General features: G+C 32.8%; 1 protein-coding gene across 1 annotated transcript in view; it reads right to left on the bottom strand.

Moving 5' to 3' along the window:
* LOC106478036 (acetylcholinesterase-like) overlaps positions 1 to 17,443 on the bottom strand; it is a 128,014-nt gene that overhangs the window by 20,612 nt on the left and 89,959 nt on the right. The window contains exon 4 of the mRNA XM_013938544.2: positions 15,502 to 15,677. Within this exon, the coding sequence (XP_013793998.1) occupies positions 15,502 to 15,677 (176 nt within the window). The remainder of the gene's footprint in view (positions 1 to 15,501; positions 15,678 to 17,443) is intronic.

The following is a 17,443-nucleotide window of genomic DNA, read 5'->3' as shown; positions in this document are numbered from 1 at the left end:
CAACGTTTCTGGCAATGCCCTTCTTCAGGTATTAATAAGTGAACAGTAAATCAGCATTGCCTGAAACGTTGTATCCACAATTATATATATTAAAATATACATATATTAACTCCTTAGTGATTTGACCTATAACACACTTCTTTTATTTAGGTTTCTGTACCACTTGTATAAATAGGAAAACCTGATTTACTCAAGGTTTTCTGGACACAGCAGATAGCCTGATGTGGCCTTGCTATAAGAAACCACACAATATTTTCCTAATATTGTTAGAAACCTGAGAGCTAATGAATGGAAAACTTGAAACGTATTTTAGGTTGTTGTAGTCAAAGATACGGTTCAAATGAAAGGGTATAATATATATTATTAAAACAAATACTGTTTGGATTTTTGCTTGCTATTTTTCATTTGTTGGCAGATACTTGAAAAACTAATATTATAAGTTTTAAATTATATTTCATGCCTTGTTCTTTTGAACAGAAACATATAAGGTTGAAAACATTGTTTGTACTCTTTAGCTCATAATCTCTACTATTTTTCAAGTATCGTAAATTATATTTCACAATGATAATGTAAACGTAAAGTTACATCTTTACTTTAATTCTTTATATATTAGAATATGCACTTTCGAAAATTTTTGTTTGTGAATTTTAGTTCCTGTATCTCTCACTAGGTGTACTAAAACAATGTTACTGAATTTTATCTAAGATCACAGTCGACTAGCAATATAGTGAATATCCCATTGGGTAAATAAATTAAGAGTAAGTACTTGTAGTAAGGTTGTGGTGATCGTTTGTTTGTAATTAAGCACAAAGCTACACAATGTGTCTCTGCCCATCATGGGTATCGAAACTCTGATTCTAGCGTTGTAAGTCTTCAGACATACTGCTGTGCCATTGGGGGGCTGTGGTGATCGTATATTAATCGTTACCGAGGTTAGTAGCTTGCATAATCATGTACGTTTTATTATTAATTATTAGCTAATTTTATTTATTTTTAGTTAATTAATTTGATTTTATATTTATTTACTTATTTATTCTTCTATTTTTTTATAACTAAATACTAATTATTAATTATTTTTTATCTTAGGTTTCAGCTGCTAATCTGCTGCCGTCTTCAGGAAAAGCCCCAAAAGCGCTATTTCTATACTAATAGTGCCCGGGATTTGAGCCTGGTTCTTCTTGACAGAAAGTCTAGATTTCCCTCGTCAAATGAATAATGCACCATACATCTTATGAAGACAACCTAGAATCGGATCCCGACTACTGTTAATACAGAAATGGTTCTTCTCGGGACTTTCCCTGAAGATGGCAGCAGATTAGCAGAATAACAATTGATTAGTGACTAGTATATAGTCATAAAAGTCATAAAAGATATCGTCTACTTGTTGTTCTTCACTGTGGTGGGTAGGATTTTAACCTCTTGAAGAAACCGTGAAATTAAACATCGGGGTTTAGTTGTTTGTTGTTTTTTCAGTGTAAAGTTACAAAACGGACTTTCTTCACTATGTCCATAGCTGGGAGTCGAGCCCGTAAATTGACCGTTGACCCATCTGGGGACATACGTCGAGATACTAAAGTTCTCTACTGAAAAAATGATACTCTCTTTTCCACTGAACACGCTTCGTTTTATGCTTAGTTCAAAATAGATTTATTTCATCTTGGAAAATACTCCTGTTGTTGTTCCTTAACTGACCGGTCACCCAGTGGGACAATGGTAAGTCTGTGGACTTACAATATTAAATTCCGGGCGTCGATTCCACGCGGTGCACACAGCGGATAGCCCAATGAGGCTTTGGTTTAAAACAAACAAATATTAACTAGCCGTAAGAAATACGCCACATTTATGATGCATCATAATTATGTAACTATTTGTCTACTTTGTGTATTTGTTTCTGATTTCTGTTAACTGATTTTTAACATGTTTATTTTGATACACATTTAACAACTTCAACTGTTCAAAAATATATTTCTTTAACAGCAAAGGATTTATATACGGGCAACATTCAAAGTAAAAATCTTACACGTTTTCCCAGAATTGGTTTTCGAGTTGCTAGAGCTACGTGTCAGCAATTGTATTAACATAATGCAAGTAAAGCCAAGAGTTATGATCAATTAATATTTTTTTTCAGAATTCGTCCTGTTATTAAATCTAATATAGTGACTGTAATTTAAAAATATGAGTGTGATGTTTATGTATAAATTATTTTGTTAAAACGAACATCTATTTTTGTATACAACTTATATTATTTGTGCATGAGTAGAGATTTACTGTTCGACTACAGAATAATAAAATATTACATAAATTCAGATAGAAAATCTAGATAAATCGTATTTTATTATCTAGGTCTCTCTCACTCTCTCTACATATATATAAAATACAACATACGCAATTTTTTTACCTTGCATTAACCCATTTTCAGATCCGGGTTAAATTAAAGGATTAATCCATATTATAAGTTTTTGATTAGCATTATTTACCGCTAATACCAAGCATAAAAACTCCAGATAATTAAATTAGATTTACGTAAACGTGCTTGCTTTATGCAAACACCCAAAATTTAATATTAAGAAATAATTGCTTATCTTTCGCATGTAAAAATGTAAAAAGAACCCAATTACAAAACTGATACGCTTCATTAAAATCTAATGCCTAAGCTTAGGATTTTGTTTTACTTTTAGGTTGTGTTCTGCACTTTTCAACGATGCATTTTATACCAGTATTTTCGGGTAAGTTTCTACGATTTCAGGTTATCTTTTAATAAAGACTTAAATGTTGAATAATTTATAATTTACACTTAGCGTGGATCAAGTTGATTAGGTTACAAAAAACATTCGAATATTCATGTCTTGTGGCTCATACGCAATAGCAAGTAATAAAGCAGGAAACATCTCTTTTCAAAGTATATTTTTCATACTCCTGTTTCAGCTACAATATAAAATGTATCAAATGATTTTAATAGGAAATGTTAATTATTATCTGTTAGTTGTGGCTTATTTGAAACATTACTGAAAGAGGCCTAGGACTCTTGGAGCGTTCAATGAGCTATCACACAATGTTAAAATCAATATGCGGCCTTCCAACTCATTCCTTTAACTTTCTTTTCAACATTGGAAATCGACAAGGGCAAGAGATGCCCCTGGTAAAATTTATCTATTTGCACTGACTTTACATGCTCTAAACTTGTATAACATGTATGATTGTGTAGACAGAAAATCGATTAGAATGGAGGTTTGCTGTCGTAGACATTCTACTAGAGCTTTGGTTCTTGGCAAATTTTCTTGGCCTGCTTTAGGCAAACTTGGAGATTCCATGTAAGAATCACATAATTAAACATGCCATTTATCCTTGTTGACATATTTTAAATGTAATTGGTTAATGCTTACGTCGACGCTCACTGCTCGTGAGCAGTTACTGAAATCCATAAAATCAGTCTAACGCTGCGTTAGTTTGAAGTTTGAGTAAACTAAATAACAACGTAAAACTATTAAACACTTACTATTTATAGTCATTTTTGCTTTCTTATCTACGATGTCTTGCTTAATTGGAACATTATAAACGCATGATTGCTTCTAAAATTAAAAAAAAAATGTATTGTCTGATATGTTATCTCAAGGTAGTATAAAAAAAAACTTTACGGAAAGCGTCAGATTGACATTTTTTTTTACTCAAAAAAACTCCAAAAGTGTGATTTATGATTATCACTACGAATAACATTTATGATTTAAATTTAATATCAATATATGCTCATGTTTTTGAGGAAGATAACTACCAATCGAGCGCAACAATTCACGAAGCAGGAATTTAAACTATAAGATATATTAAGCCTATAAGTCGCTCACTGACCACATTTTGAGACATTTTCATTGGCAATTTTCAAGTAACTGAGGGGGGGGGGTGTTTCTGGATATGTGCAAAAATATTGTTTGTATTAATACATTGTGCCAGAAAAGTGATAAGATTTTATTACACACATATTATTTTTATTTAATTATATTTATTTCGTTTAATTGCGATGCAATTACTTTTATAGATAAACAGAGGATTTAAGGTTGGTTGATTTATTTGTTCATCTGAACGATACCGTATACACAGAATGGGGATAAATGGCCAGATCAAAAACCCTTTTGATTCAGGCATAGCTGTTCCTAATCTTGAACTGCTAATTAGAGGTAAGTCAATCAATCAGCAGAACCCGCCGCCCGAAACGCCTATTCTTAACCAATAACAGGATTGACGGTTACTCTTACAATGCATGGACAACCGACTTTGAGAAGCGTGCTTGGTGGTAACATGTCTTGAACCCTAGACTCTCAAAACCCCAATTCGATACGCTAACCACACGACTACGTTCGAACATTTAAGCATGGATTTATAACCGTATTGTAGTCCATGCTTTATAACTGTATATTTCGCATATTCAACATGAGTTAATTGTCAGTGAGCTTTCAAGATTAACGCACGATTCCAGAAATTATTTTTCTTTCTGAAAATGAAAGACTATTTGAAATGTAACAACGCTGGTGTTCCAAAAACAAGGCAAATTCATAAATAAATATAAAGGTATATAGTTACTGATATTTTATGAAAAATTGCTAGAAATTTATAAAGTGTGTATTTAACAAGTTTTATACCACTGGATTGCTGCTTTCTTTATCTTAATGAAAAACTATACAATGGGCTATATGGGTTCTGTCCATCGTTAGGAATCGTATCCCAGGTTTTAGCATTGTAAGTGCGTAAACTTATCGCTTATTCACAGTAGAGACAGAACCAATGGAAGTTGTTTCCTTCGTAAATGGTCTTATACCAAGTACAAAAGTTCAAATATTTACATAAGCGATGTATAATATAACAGTAACAATAAGTTCATACTGGTTTAGAACACTTTCACACGAAAATCATCACACAGCACTTTAACATTAAAAGGTGATCGTACAAAAGTTTTAATATTACGTAACTAACAAGCATGATAACTGAACTTATAAGTACGAAGTTCGTAACGAAAAAAGAACTCATTAACTAACCTATGTTTTGTTATTCAATAGGAATACATTCTTGGCTCACAACGTCCCTTTAAGATTCCAACAAAAACCTAATTTTCTCTGCGATGTTTTATTCCTAAAAATATAAGCTGCAGCTTAAGTCCAAGAGGGAAAAAAATCACGGAATGTTTTGCTTATTGTTAAGCACAAAGCTATAGAATGGGCCATCTTTGCTCCACCCACACGAGTATCAAAACTATATTTTTAGCATTATAAGCTCCCTGACTTACCACTAAACCACCAGAAGGTCCTGGCGAATACGTTTGTTTATTATAGCGCAAAGCTATACAATAAGCTGTCTACGCCATCTTCTCATCTGAGAATTGAACCTCGGAGTGTAGCATTGTAAGTCAGTAAACTTACCGCTGACCCTCTGGGGGACTAGTGGATATGAAGCTAGTGCTTCATTTAACACGAAAACTACTTAAACAAATGAAATATTGATATTGAGTATGAACCACTTTCGAAAAAATATTTAAAAAGTAATTTATAAATAAGCTAAGATTTCAGAATTGCAATAAAATCCAGTTAAATAATTCATTACTAGTTCAGCTGAAATGTTAAAAAGATAATCTTTTCAAACATTTATATCCTGTGTGGTTAAATAAGCTCATTTCATGTTGAACGCATTTCTTTAAGAACAGATCGTTTGGCGAAGGAAGAAACTAAAATGTAACCTCCTACAATTTTCAATGGTTATAAGAAACAATGGCTGGAAAAATGTCCTGCTGACTTTACACCACTTAAATGTAGATGCTATTTCGTGAAATGTTTGTTAGTTTCAGTCACAATAACATGCTAATACACACTTTTACAGACTTGGAATATTAGATATCCAAGTAGTTATTATGGTACTTTGGAGGTGGAAGTAACAACACTGCCTGAAGGGAAGGAATAGTTAATTAACCATAACAGCCAGTTATAGTATAATTATATATATTAAAGACATATCAGGTAATTACAGGACATGACGCCAATTATTGACAATAATTATGTGCGAATTTCGTATGAATCAATTATATCTAATTATAATAGGTAATGACATATTCTCATGATGTGATGCCAGTTATTGACAATTATTGAAGATAATTATAGTTTAAAAAGAACATGGTAATAAAGCATAATTATAGCTTAAAGAGTGTGTATGTGTATTTTTTATAGCAAAGCCACATCGGGCTATCTGCTGTATCCACCAAGGGGAATCAAACCCCTTATTCTAGCATTGGAAATCCTAAGACTTACCACTGTCGCACTGGGGGATTAGCTTAAAGAAACAACAGATGTGTATTTATTGACAATAGTGGAAAATAGCTATAGTGTAAAAGCAGGACATGACGTTGTCAGCTTCTTGTTTGATATGTGTAAAAAACTTGTATATGAACTTATGTTCATTCTGTCTACAATGAGGATGGGACAATAATGGATAATAATTATAGGTGTGGTTGTATGAACCTACCGTATCTGATTATATAGCGAAGAAACCACAGATAAATTAAGATTTTCCAAATGACCTTCACTATATGTTGGTACAGTTTAAAAGAAAATGCCATGTGCTTTATAAAGTATACATTTAGGTGTTTAAATGCACTATAAAAATCAGCTTACATTCATTATGTCTACTGAGAGAGAGGGAGGGAGGCCTAGACTAGAGTCTCTAACGTTTATTAGACCTACTTGCAATACTTTAGTGAATCTGATTTCATGTATTACCACAGCACTCACATATAAGCTGACCAATTGAGACTACACAGAGTATCTATCCCCACATGCTTAAAGCTGCCTAAAAAGTGTATCATAGTATAGCTTTCAATCCTAATCTACCAAAGCATTTCAATAAAGTTAACTTATTTTTTGTACCTACTATATCTATCGTTTTCCTTACAATGAAGTAGATAGTGTTTTGTATACCTCTTGAAGCCATAAACGCACATCCTCTAGGCTTACTCATGTACCATGACTGTAGTCTTTGATATATTACGGTTTACAGCATCCCGTTGAATATTTTATAGATCAAATTAGGCTATTAGTATTACTATAATACTTATTAATCTAAATAACTAGTCCAACTTTCTATCAGACAAAGCAACAATGGCTGCAGAATCTGATGATTAAAGTTACTAGTACTAGTCAAGTATTTCTAAAATCTATACAACTAATTTCATATTGATACAACAGATCTTGTACTAATATACTAGTAATAGTAACTAGTACAGTTTAGTTTAGCTACTTTGAGACTCCCTAATAAATATAAGTGCATACAATGCATAAAAATTTCAAAATTTCTTTTTGTTGGGGACCCGCAAGTGATCGAAGCCCTGGTGTAGCTGCTTCATTTGCTTAAGCCTTAATATGGCCATGAGGGCCTCATTAATAATGTTAATATTATTACTATTAGCACTTGTACTGTATTAGATCCAGCCTTATTCGGATCTTTTGCCATTGATAAACAGGGAAAATGGAGTCGTGATATGATATGTTTACCTTTGAAAAACAATAAAAAATGTTTGCAGATAATATTTTGTATTGTGTAATGCCAGTATAAACCTATGACACCACATATTACATTATATTATAAAGACTGGCTTACACATGCTACAATCTATACCAATGTCAAACGACTCAAAGCAATTTTAATACTAGAAATAAACGATTTTATAACACCAAATCTGTTATTCCTCCTAAATTGGACACTTAACGTTTTGTCCCACAGCCTCTTCTGAAGAGTTCCACCAAAACACAACTTGCAATTTACAGTACAAAGCTTCAAATGGCTTAAATAATAATCTTTAATATTCTTTTATTTATTTATACCATTCGAAGTCCTGCACCGCCAGTCACGATTTGTGTCCCAGTGGAACGCCCCTGAAGAAGCTGCAAAGCTCCTACAACTTTGGTTTATACAAGTACTATATCCTAACCTCACATTTCATAACTAATTGAAATAAATAAATTTTGTGAAATCAAGCTTGACCAACAAAGAGGCAGAAAGTGCAGTCGAGGCAGTCAAACGTCGGTAAATTCCTTTGTGAGCTAATCAAAATTAAGAACATTCATGAAATAAATTCCTGGCGTATTCACAGAATAATTATTGGTAAAAATCAGTTAGTTTAACAACTTCTAATATGTAGAAAAGCCAGTGCGTTTTGGTAATAGTACGTTCAAACAGTGGTTTTATGTAATGTATAACCTAATATTGTTGTTAGTCTATGTACTGATACTATAAAATGAAATATGTAGACAACAAAACTGGAAAAATGTTTGTTGATTTCTTAACTTAGATTCTCTGTTGACTAAAGAGGTTTGTTTTTATATTAAAAACGTTGGAGATATAACAGAAAATAGCTTAATTCAGAAACAATTTAAGTCTAAAATTAAATCGGTATTTTTACGTTCATAATAATTTTTATGCACTTGGCCCTAGGCTAGGTGATCCCACACTATATCTTTACTTTAGGCTTATTATACCAACACTCACTACACATATAACGTTTCACGACCCCCTCACTGCCCCTTTCACCCCCGTCACTAATATCGTAATGAGCAGACAGTAATCAAACTATTCTTCCTAGATAAATGCATTCTGGTTTTTATGACTCCCCTATTTACAGAAATAAAGCGTGACATGACGTGACACACGCTGGCTTTTATATAGGTTAGATGCTTTTCAGTTACACATTCATTATTTTTTATGTGAGATATGTCTTCGAAAGATAAACGATGAATGAGCTTTGCCATCAAACTTTAAACTAATTATAATTTTTATCCACTTTTATGTTATTATTTAGCCAGAAGAAAAATGTTACAGATATAATAATTACATTTGAATGGTAAAATGTCATTCAAACCATCAAGGTGGTGCTTCAGTGCTAGTAGCAAAGCTAATAGAATTTTTGAAATCAACCAAAAAAAAGTTATTTCAGGGTTAGGAAATATTTAATTAGCAATTGTTTTAGGCGACATGATAAGACAGATGGTGTTAATGTGAAATTGTACTACAATGAGATCAAGGTTGTTACTAACAGGGATGCTGATGCAATGCTTATGTGAAACTTTAATTTAAGGCATATTGATTAGGATTGTATGAGGTCAAATAATGAGATAGAGATGTTTATGGATGGTCAGTGAGGGCGCATTTTTAGATTTATTGTTTGGTTTGAATTTTACGCAAATCTACACGAGGGTTATCTGTGCTAGCCTTCCCTAATTTAGCAGTGAAAGTCTAGAAGGAAGGCAGCTAGTGGTGATCTACTCTTTTATCAATGTATAGTGGGATTGACTGTCATATTATATCGCTTTACGGCTGAAAGGGTGAGCATGTTTGGTGTGACGGGAATTCGAACCAGCGGCCCTAACCACCTAGGCCATGCTAGGCTAAATTCATTGTTAACAACAAATGAAGATATAGTTGCAAGGGTTTGAAGTGAGGGGAAAATTTGGAGAAAAGTGATAATTGCATAGTTAGATTTGGTGTTTTGCTATATGTTGAGATAGAAATAAATTAAATCTTGAACCCTAATTTTTCAAGAAGCAACTTTTGAGGCAATGAGACAAGGTTTATAATTAGTGAATTATGATAATGCTTTGAAGGTGATATGGGACTGATCTGGTAATTATTTAAAAATAAATTGCCTTTAATTCTCACTAAATGTGTTCTTAATAAGAGGAAAATAATAGCAGATCAGTTCGAGTATAATTGATGTACTAAAAACATAAAAGGGAAAAGGGACAAATGCCTTACATTTTAAAAGTTCAAATTGTCAAATAGGATGAGCAATTAACAGGAACACAGGTAAAAATAAATCAATTAGGATATCAATAAGTGCATATTAGACCAGCCAAAAAGGCTCTAAACTTCGTGATACACCTACGTATGGTATAACTTAAATAATTCAGTTGTTATGCTCTGTCTATCTGACAATTTGAATCATACATTTAATATAGATGTGAAACCATTTAATAGCATGACTGAAGAAAAGGGTCTTGGCATAGTTTTGGATAAGTCATTTAAGCTATTGAAGCTGCAATGTTGCCAATAGTAAATCCAATATAAGTTTAGGGTGTATTTAGAGACATATAGCTTACAAGTTAAAATACTAACAATCTCTCTATAGAAATTACTAGTTAGTTTTCACTTGGAATAATATTTGCAGTTTTGATTTCCTTATCTAAGAAAGGATATTGACTTATTTGAAAGGGTTCAGAGAATAGTTGGTAGATAATTCCAGGGAAGGAAAGGTTAATGTCTCTTAACTTATTTTTTCTTAAGAAAAATAAGAAAAGATCTTAAAGTTTACAAGGTGATCAATAGTAAAGGCTTTATATTTTTTATCCTATATTCTGAAGATAATATAATGGCAAGACAATAGTATAACATTTGGAAAAGACAGACTAGGCTCCGGTTAAAGAGTATTAGAGGCCAACACATTACAGGTGTTTAAGAGGGGACATCGACGATTTCATGGAAGGTAAAGGGTGGGATAAAATTTTTACTTTTCTCAAGATTGAGTGTTTCAGGACAACCTTCAAGGATCAAATGATCCCTTGTAGTCCACACGTTATGTTGAATGTATGTTTAAAAAATTGTTTATATGACGATATAATGCGAAAGTTACATTTTATTAAAGTTTGTTGAAAGACATGTATTATTTATTTTCTTATTTTATCTCGTTAGGTATTGTCGATCTGACGTTGATATACTCCATCGATGCTGTCTGCAGTTCAGGGTTGAGTTTCTCTACACTTGTGGTATTGACCCTTTTTATTATGTGACTATTGCTTCTGTGTGTATATCTATATACAAAAGCAAATTTATACCACCAAAGTCTATAGCTCTTGTACCAAACCAGGGATACAATAAATCTAACAATTATGACAAGATAAGTATGAAGTGGTTAGACTACATGCAGCAGTCTGAAGGTGTTAATATTCAACACATACTTAATGGTGGTGTGGTTAAAATCTTAAATTACAGTATTGACAGTTTCTATAAGAAGAGTAACACGGTATTTGCATTTTAAGGATGTTTCTATCACAGGTGTGATATTTTTTTATGATCCTGATACAATGAACGTTGTTCTAAATAGACCCATGTGATCTATTAGAACATGTACATTGGACGAGCATCATAAACAAGAAACGAATTTAAGAAGATGAAAACTATCGATCCAGAATTAAATAGTTTTCTTAAGGACCACACAATAGTTTCAAGTCTGGACGTACGAGACGTCTTTTATGGAGGAAGAGTCAATGCTACAATACTTTTGTATGATTTGAAGGAGGTAGAAAAGATCAAGTTGACTTTACGTCTCTGTACTCATGCACGAACAAATATTGTGAGTATTCGATTGCATATCCCATAGTAATTACATCAAAATTTTCTGATATTCGAAATTATTTCGGTTTTGTAAAGTGTAAAATTATTGCCTAGAGGAAACTCTATCATCTTATTTTTATCTCTGAGAAGTAACAGTAAATTTATTTTCCCTTTTTGTAACACGTGTATCGAGTTCAAAATACTTCCCTCGTTTAAACACTCTGATGATGAGAGAGCTTTATCGGCAAATGGGTTACCAAAGAAGGGGAAAAAGCAGTCAAGTGTGGTTATAAGATAATACAAGTTTATGAAATTTATCATCTTCCCGAAAAATCTAACAATCTTTTTAAAGACTATATTGATACATTTTTGAAAATAAAACAGGAAAGTTCAAGATGGCCCTCTCACTGTGTTACATAAGCGGCAAAACAGGAATATATTGAATAGTATGCTGAAAAGGAAGGTGTGCGACTGAACCCTGGAAATATAAAGTTTACTACAGGCAAAAGATCAGTTGGAAAACTTTGTCTTAACTCTTTCTAGGGTAGTTGTGGTATGTCCGAGGACAAATCGCAACTGACATATATAACACCTGATAAACAATATTTACTCTTTAATGAATGATAAAACTAAGATTGTAACAGGTGTTACACTATTTAATAACGAAGTTAATGCTATTCATTGGAGACACAAGGACGAGTATCTATCTCAGAAAGATCAAACAAACATCTTTCTGGGGGCTTTCACCTGGTCTCACACTACTCTGAAACTGCACCATGCATTAGAGACATTAGGTACATCTGTATTGTACTATGACACAGACAGTACTGCGTATATTTCATACAGAACTAATAATACATCTCTAGGTTATTACCTCGGTGAACTTACAAACGACCTCGATGGACATTACATTACATCATGGGTCAGTGGCGGACCTAAGAACTATGAATACTTAGATGACGGTGGAAACTCCTGTTGTAAAATTGGAGGGTTTACTCTCATTTTATCAAAAGTGAGAAAGTAAGCTTCTCTTCTATAAAGAGCAAAATCTTAGATATATTTAATCCTTCTCAGCATTCTATTACAATAAAATGATAGGAAAATATGCCGTGATATGAAAACACTATCTCTCATTAACAAATCAGAAAATAAAAAGTACCACCCTGTTTACACTAAAAGACGCATTTTATCTGATTTTAACACTCTACCACACAGTTATTAAATTCTTTATTTGTTTTACTTCGTGAGAGGCTGGTCCCGTGTATATATAACAAATCATATTGTATATAATAACATTGTAGTTTAAGATGGATTACCATTTACAACAACCTTTTACTTGCTTAGTGTCAGGTCCAACTGGAAGGGCTAAAACTCAATTTGTTAGCAATGTGTTATGAAATTATTGCAATGTTATTTACTCTACTCCAGGAAAACTTATATGATTTTATAGTGAATTTCAACAGCGGTATACTAACTTAATAGAAACTATTCCTAACATCTGTTTTGTCGAAGGCTTACCTGTAAATAATCACGAAAATGTTCCATTATAGTCAATTATAAAAAGACTTGGCAATTTTATGTGTGAAAGTGGCGAAAATAAGCGAGTGTCTCAACTTTTACATGTAGGAGTCACTATTTGAATTTATGTGTGTTTTATATTGTACAGAATCTATTTCACCAGGGTATAGAAATGTGTAATATTAGTTGAAACTCTCCTTACATTATTTTCTTCAAGAATGTGAGAGACAAGCCAAGTTACATCCTGATTGGCTTCTTCAAAGTATTTGAAACGTGTGGGACACATTTGTCTCGCTAAAACATTCAACTGAGACAACCATTTGGATATCTAATCATCGATTCGAAGCTGCAAACTCCTGACCAAGTACACTTAAGAACTGGTTTATTTCCAGGAATGAGAATGAATGATTTTATCTGAAGGACAGGCAATGCATTATTAAAGAACTAGTGTTCAAATGTTTAGTCAGTGGTTATATAGGTTTGTTTTTCTTTAAAAGGCAATTTCGAGGCAATTTCTTTCAGATACAGACTGTTGTCAGTGTAAATGGGTGACTCGATACATCCACTATATCCTCTGGAAAAGTGGAACCACTGAGTATCCTTACTTGTGGAATGTGGTTAATTTGATAAGACAGAACTTTACCACTATTTTTACCAAGGAGAGTGAGAAAACCGAATTGTTGAGAAGCCTCCTCCAAATACCCTATATAATCTGGAGTCATTTGGTTGTCCCAGAGTTAATCAACTTCATAAATCAATTCTACCCTGTCCAATTCATAATAATGAAATAACTTATCATTGCAGTGTTAAAAAAGTCGATGTTATACATAATAGATTGTAAATGATTTTATAAATATATGTGTAAATAAATAGATTTATAGGTTGTTTACAAACTGTTTTTGTCATTTATTCACCATTACACCTAGAGTTAAGCAACACCAGGATTTGCTCTTAGCATTAATTAAAGCTACACATAAATAAGGTAAAGATATAACTGCGGGAGCTAAAATGATTTTATAACATATATATTTGTGAATGTGCTTTAAATGGTAACGCTGCCATGATGAACATACAAAAGCAGAAACTTAGACGATACAAGTCATTATTAAGAGAGTTAGCTGATAGTGAATATAAATTCCTATTCAAGTCTTTTTATACAACGTCATGCCCTGCTTTTACTCTGTAGCTATTTTCCATTATTGTCATTATATACACAACTGTTGATCCCCCCGGTGAGAAAGCGGTAAGTTTATGGAATTACAATACTAAAATCCGTGGTGGACACAGCAGATAGTCCAATGTGGTTTTGCTCTACAACAAAGAAACTGAACTGTTGTTTCTTTAAATTATAATTTTGCTTTATGACCAATTTCTTTTTAAACTATAATTATCTTCAATTATTGTCAATAACTGGCATCACATCATGAGAATATGTCATTACCTATTATAATTAGATATAATTGATTCATACGAAATTCGCACATAATTATTGTCAATAATTGGCGTCACGTCATGATAATATGTTATTAAATGCTATAATTATATATGATTGATTCATATGAAACTCGCACATAATTATTGTCAATAATTGGCGTCATGTCCTTTTTAAACTATAATTATTGTAAATAACTGGCATCACGTCCTGTAATTATCTTTAGATATTAAGATATTTCTTTGAAGAAGGTTAACACTTTTATGTTACCATAAGATTCATTAACGTATCTCATTGTTTTCGTTGGAATGTTTAATATTAATATGTTACAGAATCAATTATACACCAATGTCTGAAAAGCGTATCAATATGCATTAATATATCATACATTTGAATGTTTTATTCGGATCAGGTTTGCTTCCTCAATCACCTACAGATATATTTATTATTATTATTGGTGTGTAGATGGGAAAAATCATATATAGAGCAGATGTAGAGGAAACAGTTTTGTTTCTCGTTGCTACAATTTAGCCTATACATTAATTTATGCGGACATCTAATACCTAGCTGATTACAATAAGCGCTTAGCCGTACATTTAATGCTAACACGTGCAGTCTTTAAACCCTGTCGCAGGTGTACTGTTCCCTGAAACCACCATTGTATTTCATCTATAAGATCCTAAAATGAACGACGAGCATTTTGTGGCCGAACGCCTTGCGACTGTAATCCTACAAGCTTATAAGACCTGGTGTTTAAGTCTAACGAATTAAGTATCACGCTAGAACGGTTGTATGAGTGGGCTTTACGTGCCTAATGAATGTTATCTAAGGAGACACAGCCGATGACAAGAACAAATTAAGCCTGTTTGATGAATATTAATAAATCTGTGCACAGAGCTCTTCGAAATATATATATTAACGTATTCGCTTAATTAAACTTTGAACATTGAAATAATAACACAAAACAAAATCACACACACCTTTTCTTTTCTTTTGCATTTACCAAGAAAATAAAACGTGGACCAGCGGTTAAGAAATGCTGTTCTAAACAACATAAACTGTTGTAATTCTTTGTGCTAAAACCCCGTGAGTTTAAGGTATGAGTTCTAAGTTTTTGACTTAAAGCTTTACCTAGGATCAAAGGAGCGAATTTCCAGTTTAAATACAAAGTATAATCATTAAGGTATTCTACTTACAGGTTCTTTTCACAAGTTGAGGTAGATATTGCTGCCAAAAGGCGCAGTACTCAGCTCGGGGACCTCTACCAATTTTCGTCGAATTGATGTCTAATGTTAAGTATTCTCGACCGTAAGGGGTGTATACAGGCCAATATTTCTTCTCCCATTTTTCACCTGGACCTTGACTCGGTTTTCTGTTGTCATAAAAACAAAGTAAAACTTGAAATATTAGCATAAGAATTAAAAACTATAAATTTATTAGAATAAAGATGTTTGTTTATACAGTTAGAGATTCACATTCGATGACTTCTTTTCTCTGTATATTATTGAAAGGAAATCAAGTTATCTTGAGTAAACACTACCAGCTGTGGATAATTAGCCTGGCAACAACTTCAAAATATCTGCTTGTTATAAGATAATAGAAGTAAGTATTATAAGTTGACCTCATTATGAGATAATGAGAAGATGTTGTGTAAATAGTGATCAACAGTAATAATAGTTTTACAGTACACAACCTAATATATTTACATAAAGATCAATGGTGAAATGGGTTAACAAATAATCTTCAAATTCATCATATTAACATGAGTACATTCAAATAAATTGATACGCAAATCAGCAAGTCGTGATGGTTACTTTAGCAATGGGTATATAACAGCCATTTTCAAAGCAAAATATTAACACTTTCAGATCATAAAGATGTGTTCAGATCAGGGATTTATAATTTCAGGTCAAGGATATCACTTGTACTTAATCAGATTGGAAAACAAGGGAATGTGGATCACCTTGGGCGAGCAGGACAACCCTGAAGGAGATTTGAAAAAGTCGGATTCCAGCTGTGGTAAAAAATATGGGACGTTTTGTAATAAATGGAAACCCATGAACACAAATGATAGTGTCAAAAACTGTCCATGAGACTCAGGCAACAATATGTACCATAATCAAGAAGGTTCTTTGTCTGGAAAAGTGACACAAGTCACGTGTGTATATTTTACTTCTACCACACATCTGTTCAACCGCCGCTATTTCAAGCAGCTTATGAATGAAATGACATTGTATATGACCAGACTGTCGAAACGAATTCTGGGAAGCCATCTTCCTCGTTTAATAGAAGTCTTATGGAAAGCAAGTACGGAGGAGTGATGTGTTTTGGATATCATTACTACAGTACTTTTTGTAATGGAAACTACACTGCAAGGTTATTTTCAATATGTGCGGTCGTCAGATAGTCCTATGAAAAATTTGAAAAAATCAAAAGACTAGCAAATATCTTGAAAGAATTATGAGGATTAACACAGGACATTTGGAGCAATAAACTGTATGGCAGTATGGAAACGAGGTAGAGTGTATTGTACAACTTATTTAATTTTCTTTTGAATTTTCTGTGATAATCTTTTGTACAATGAATATATTCACCATCTTTGTCATTGCTTGTTGTTTTAGAAATTTGGTGATTTATTTTAAATAATTCACGAACTTATGATTAGTGAATAATAAACAAATACTGTGTGAGCTAGAAGGATAACTGAATATAATAAACAAGTACTGTGTGAGCCGGAAGGATAACTGAATATAATAAACAAGTACTGTATGAGCCGGAAGGATAACTGAATATAATAAAGGAGTACTGTGTGAGCCGGAAGGATAACTGAATATAATAAACAAATACTGTGTGAGCCGGGAGGATAACTGAATGTAATAAACAAGTACTGTGTGAGCCGGAAGGATAACTGAATATAATAAACAAGTACTGTGTGAGCTGAAAGGATAACTGAATATAATAAAGAAGTACTGTGTGAGCCGGAAGGATAACTGAATATAATAAACAAGAACCGTGTGAGCCGGAAGAATAACTGAATATAATAAACAAATACTGTGTGAGCTGGAAGGATAATTGAATATAATAAAGAAGTACTGTGTGAGCCGGAAGGATAACTGAATATAATAAACAAGAACCGTG

This window comes from Limulus polyphemus, unplaced genomic scaffold, assembly GCF_000517525.1.
Source record: "Limulus polyphemus unplaced genomic scaffold, Limulus_polyphemus-2.1.2 Scaffold174, whole genome shotgun sequence".
NCBI classification, from domain to species: Eukaryota; Metazoa; Arthropoda; class Merostomata; order Xiphosura; family Limulidae; genus Limulus; species Limulus polyphemus.
The sequence above is the reverse complement of the archived record's forward strand: the minus strand, read 5'-3'. Positions and strand labels throughout refer to the sequence as shown.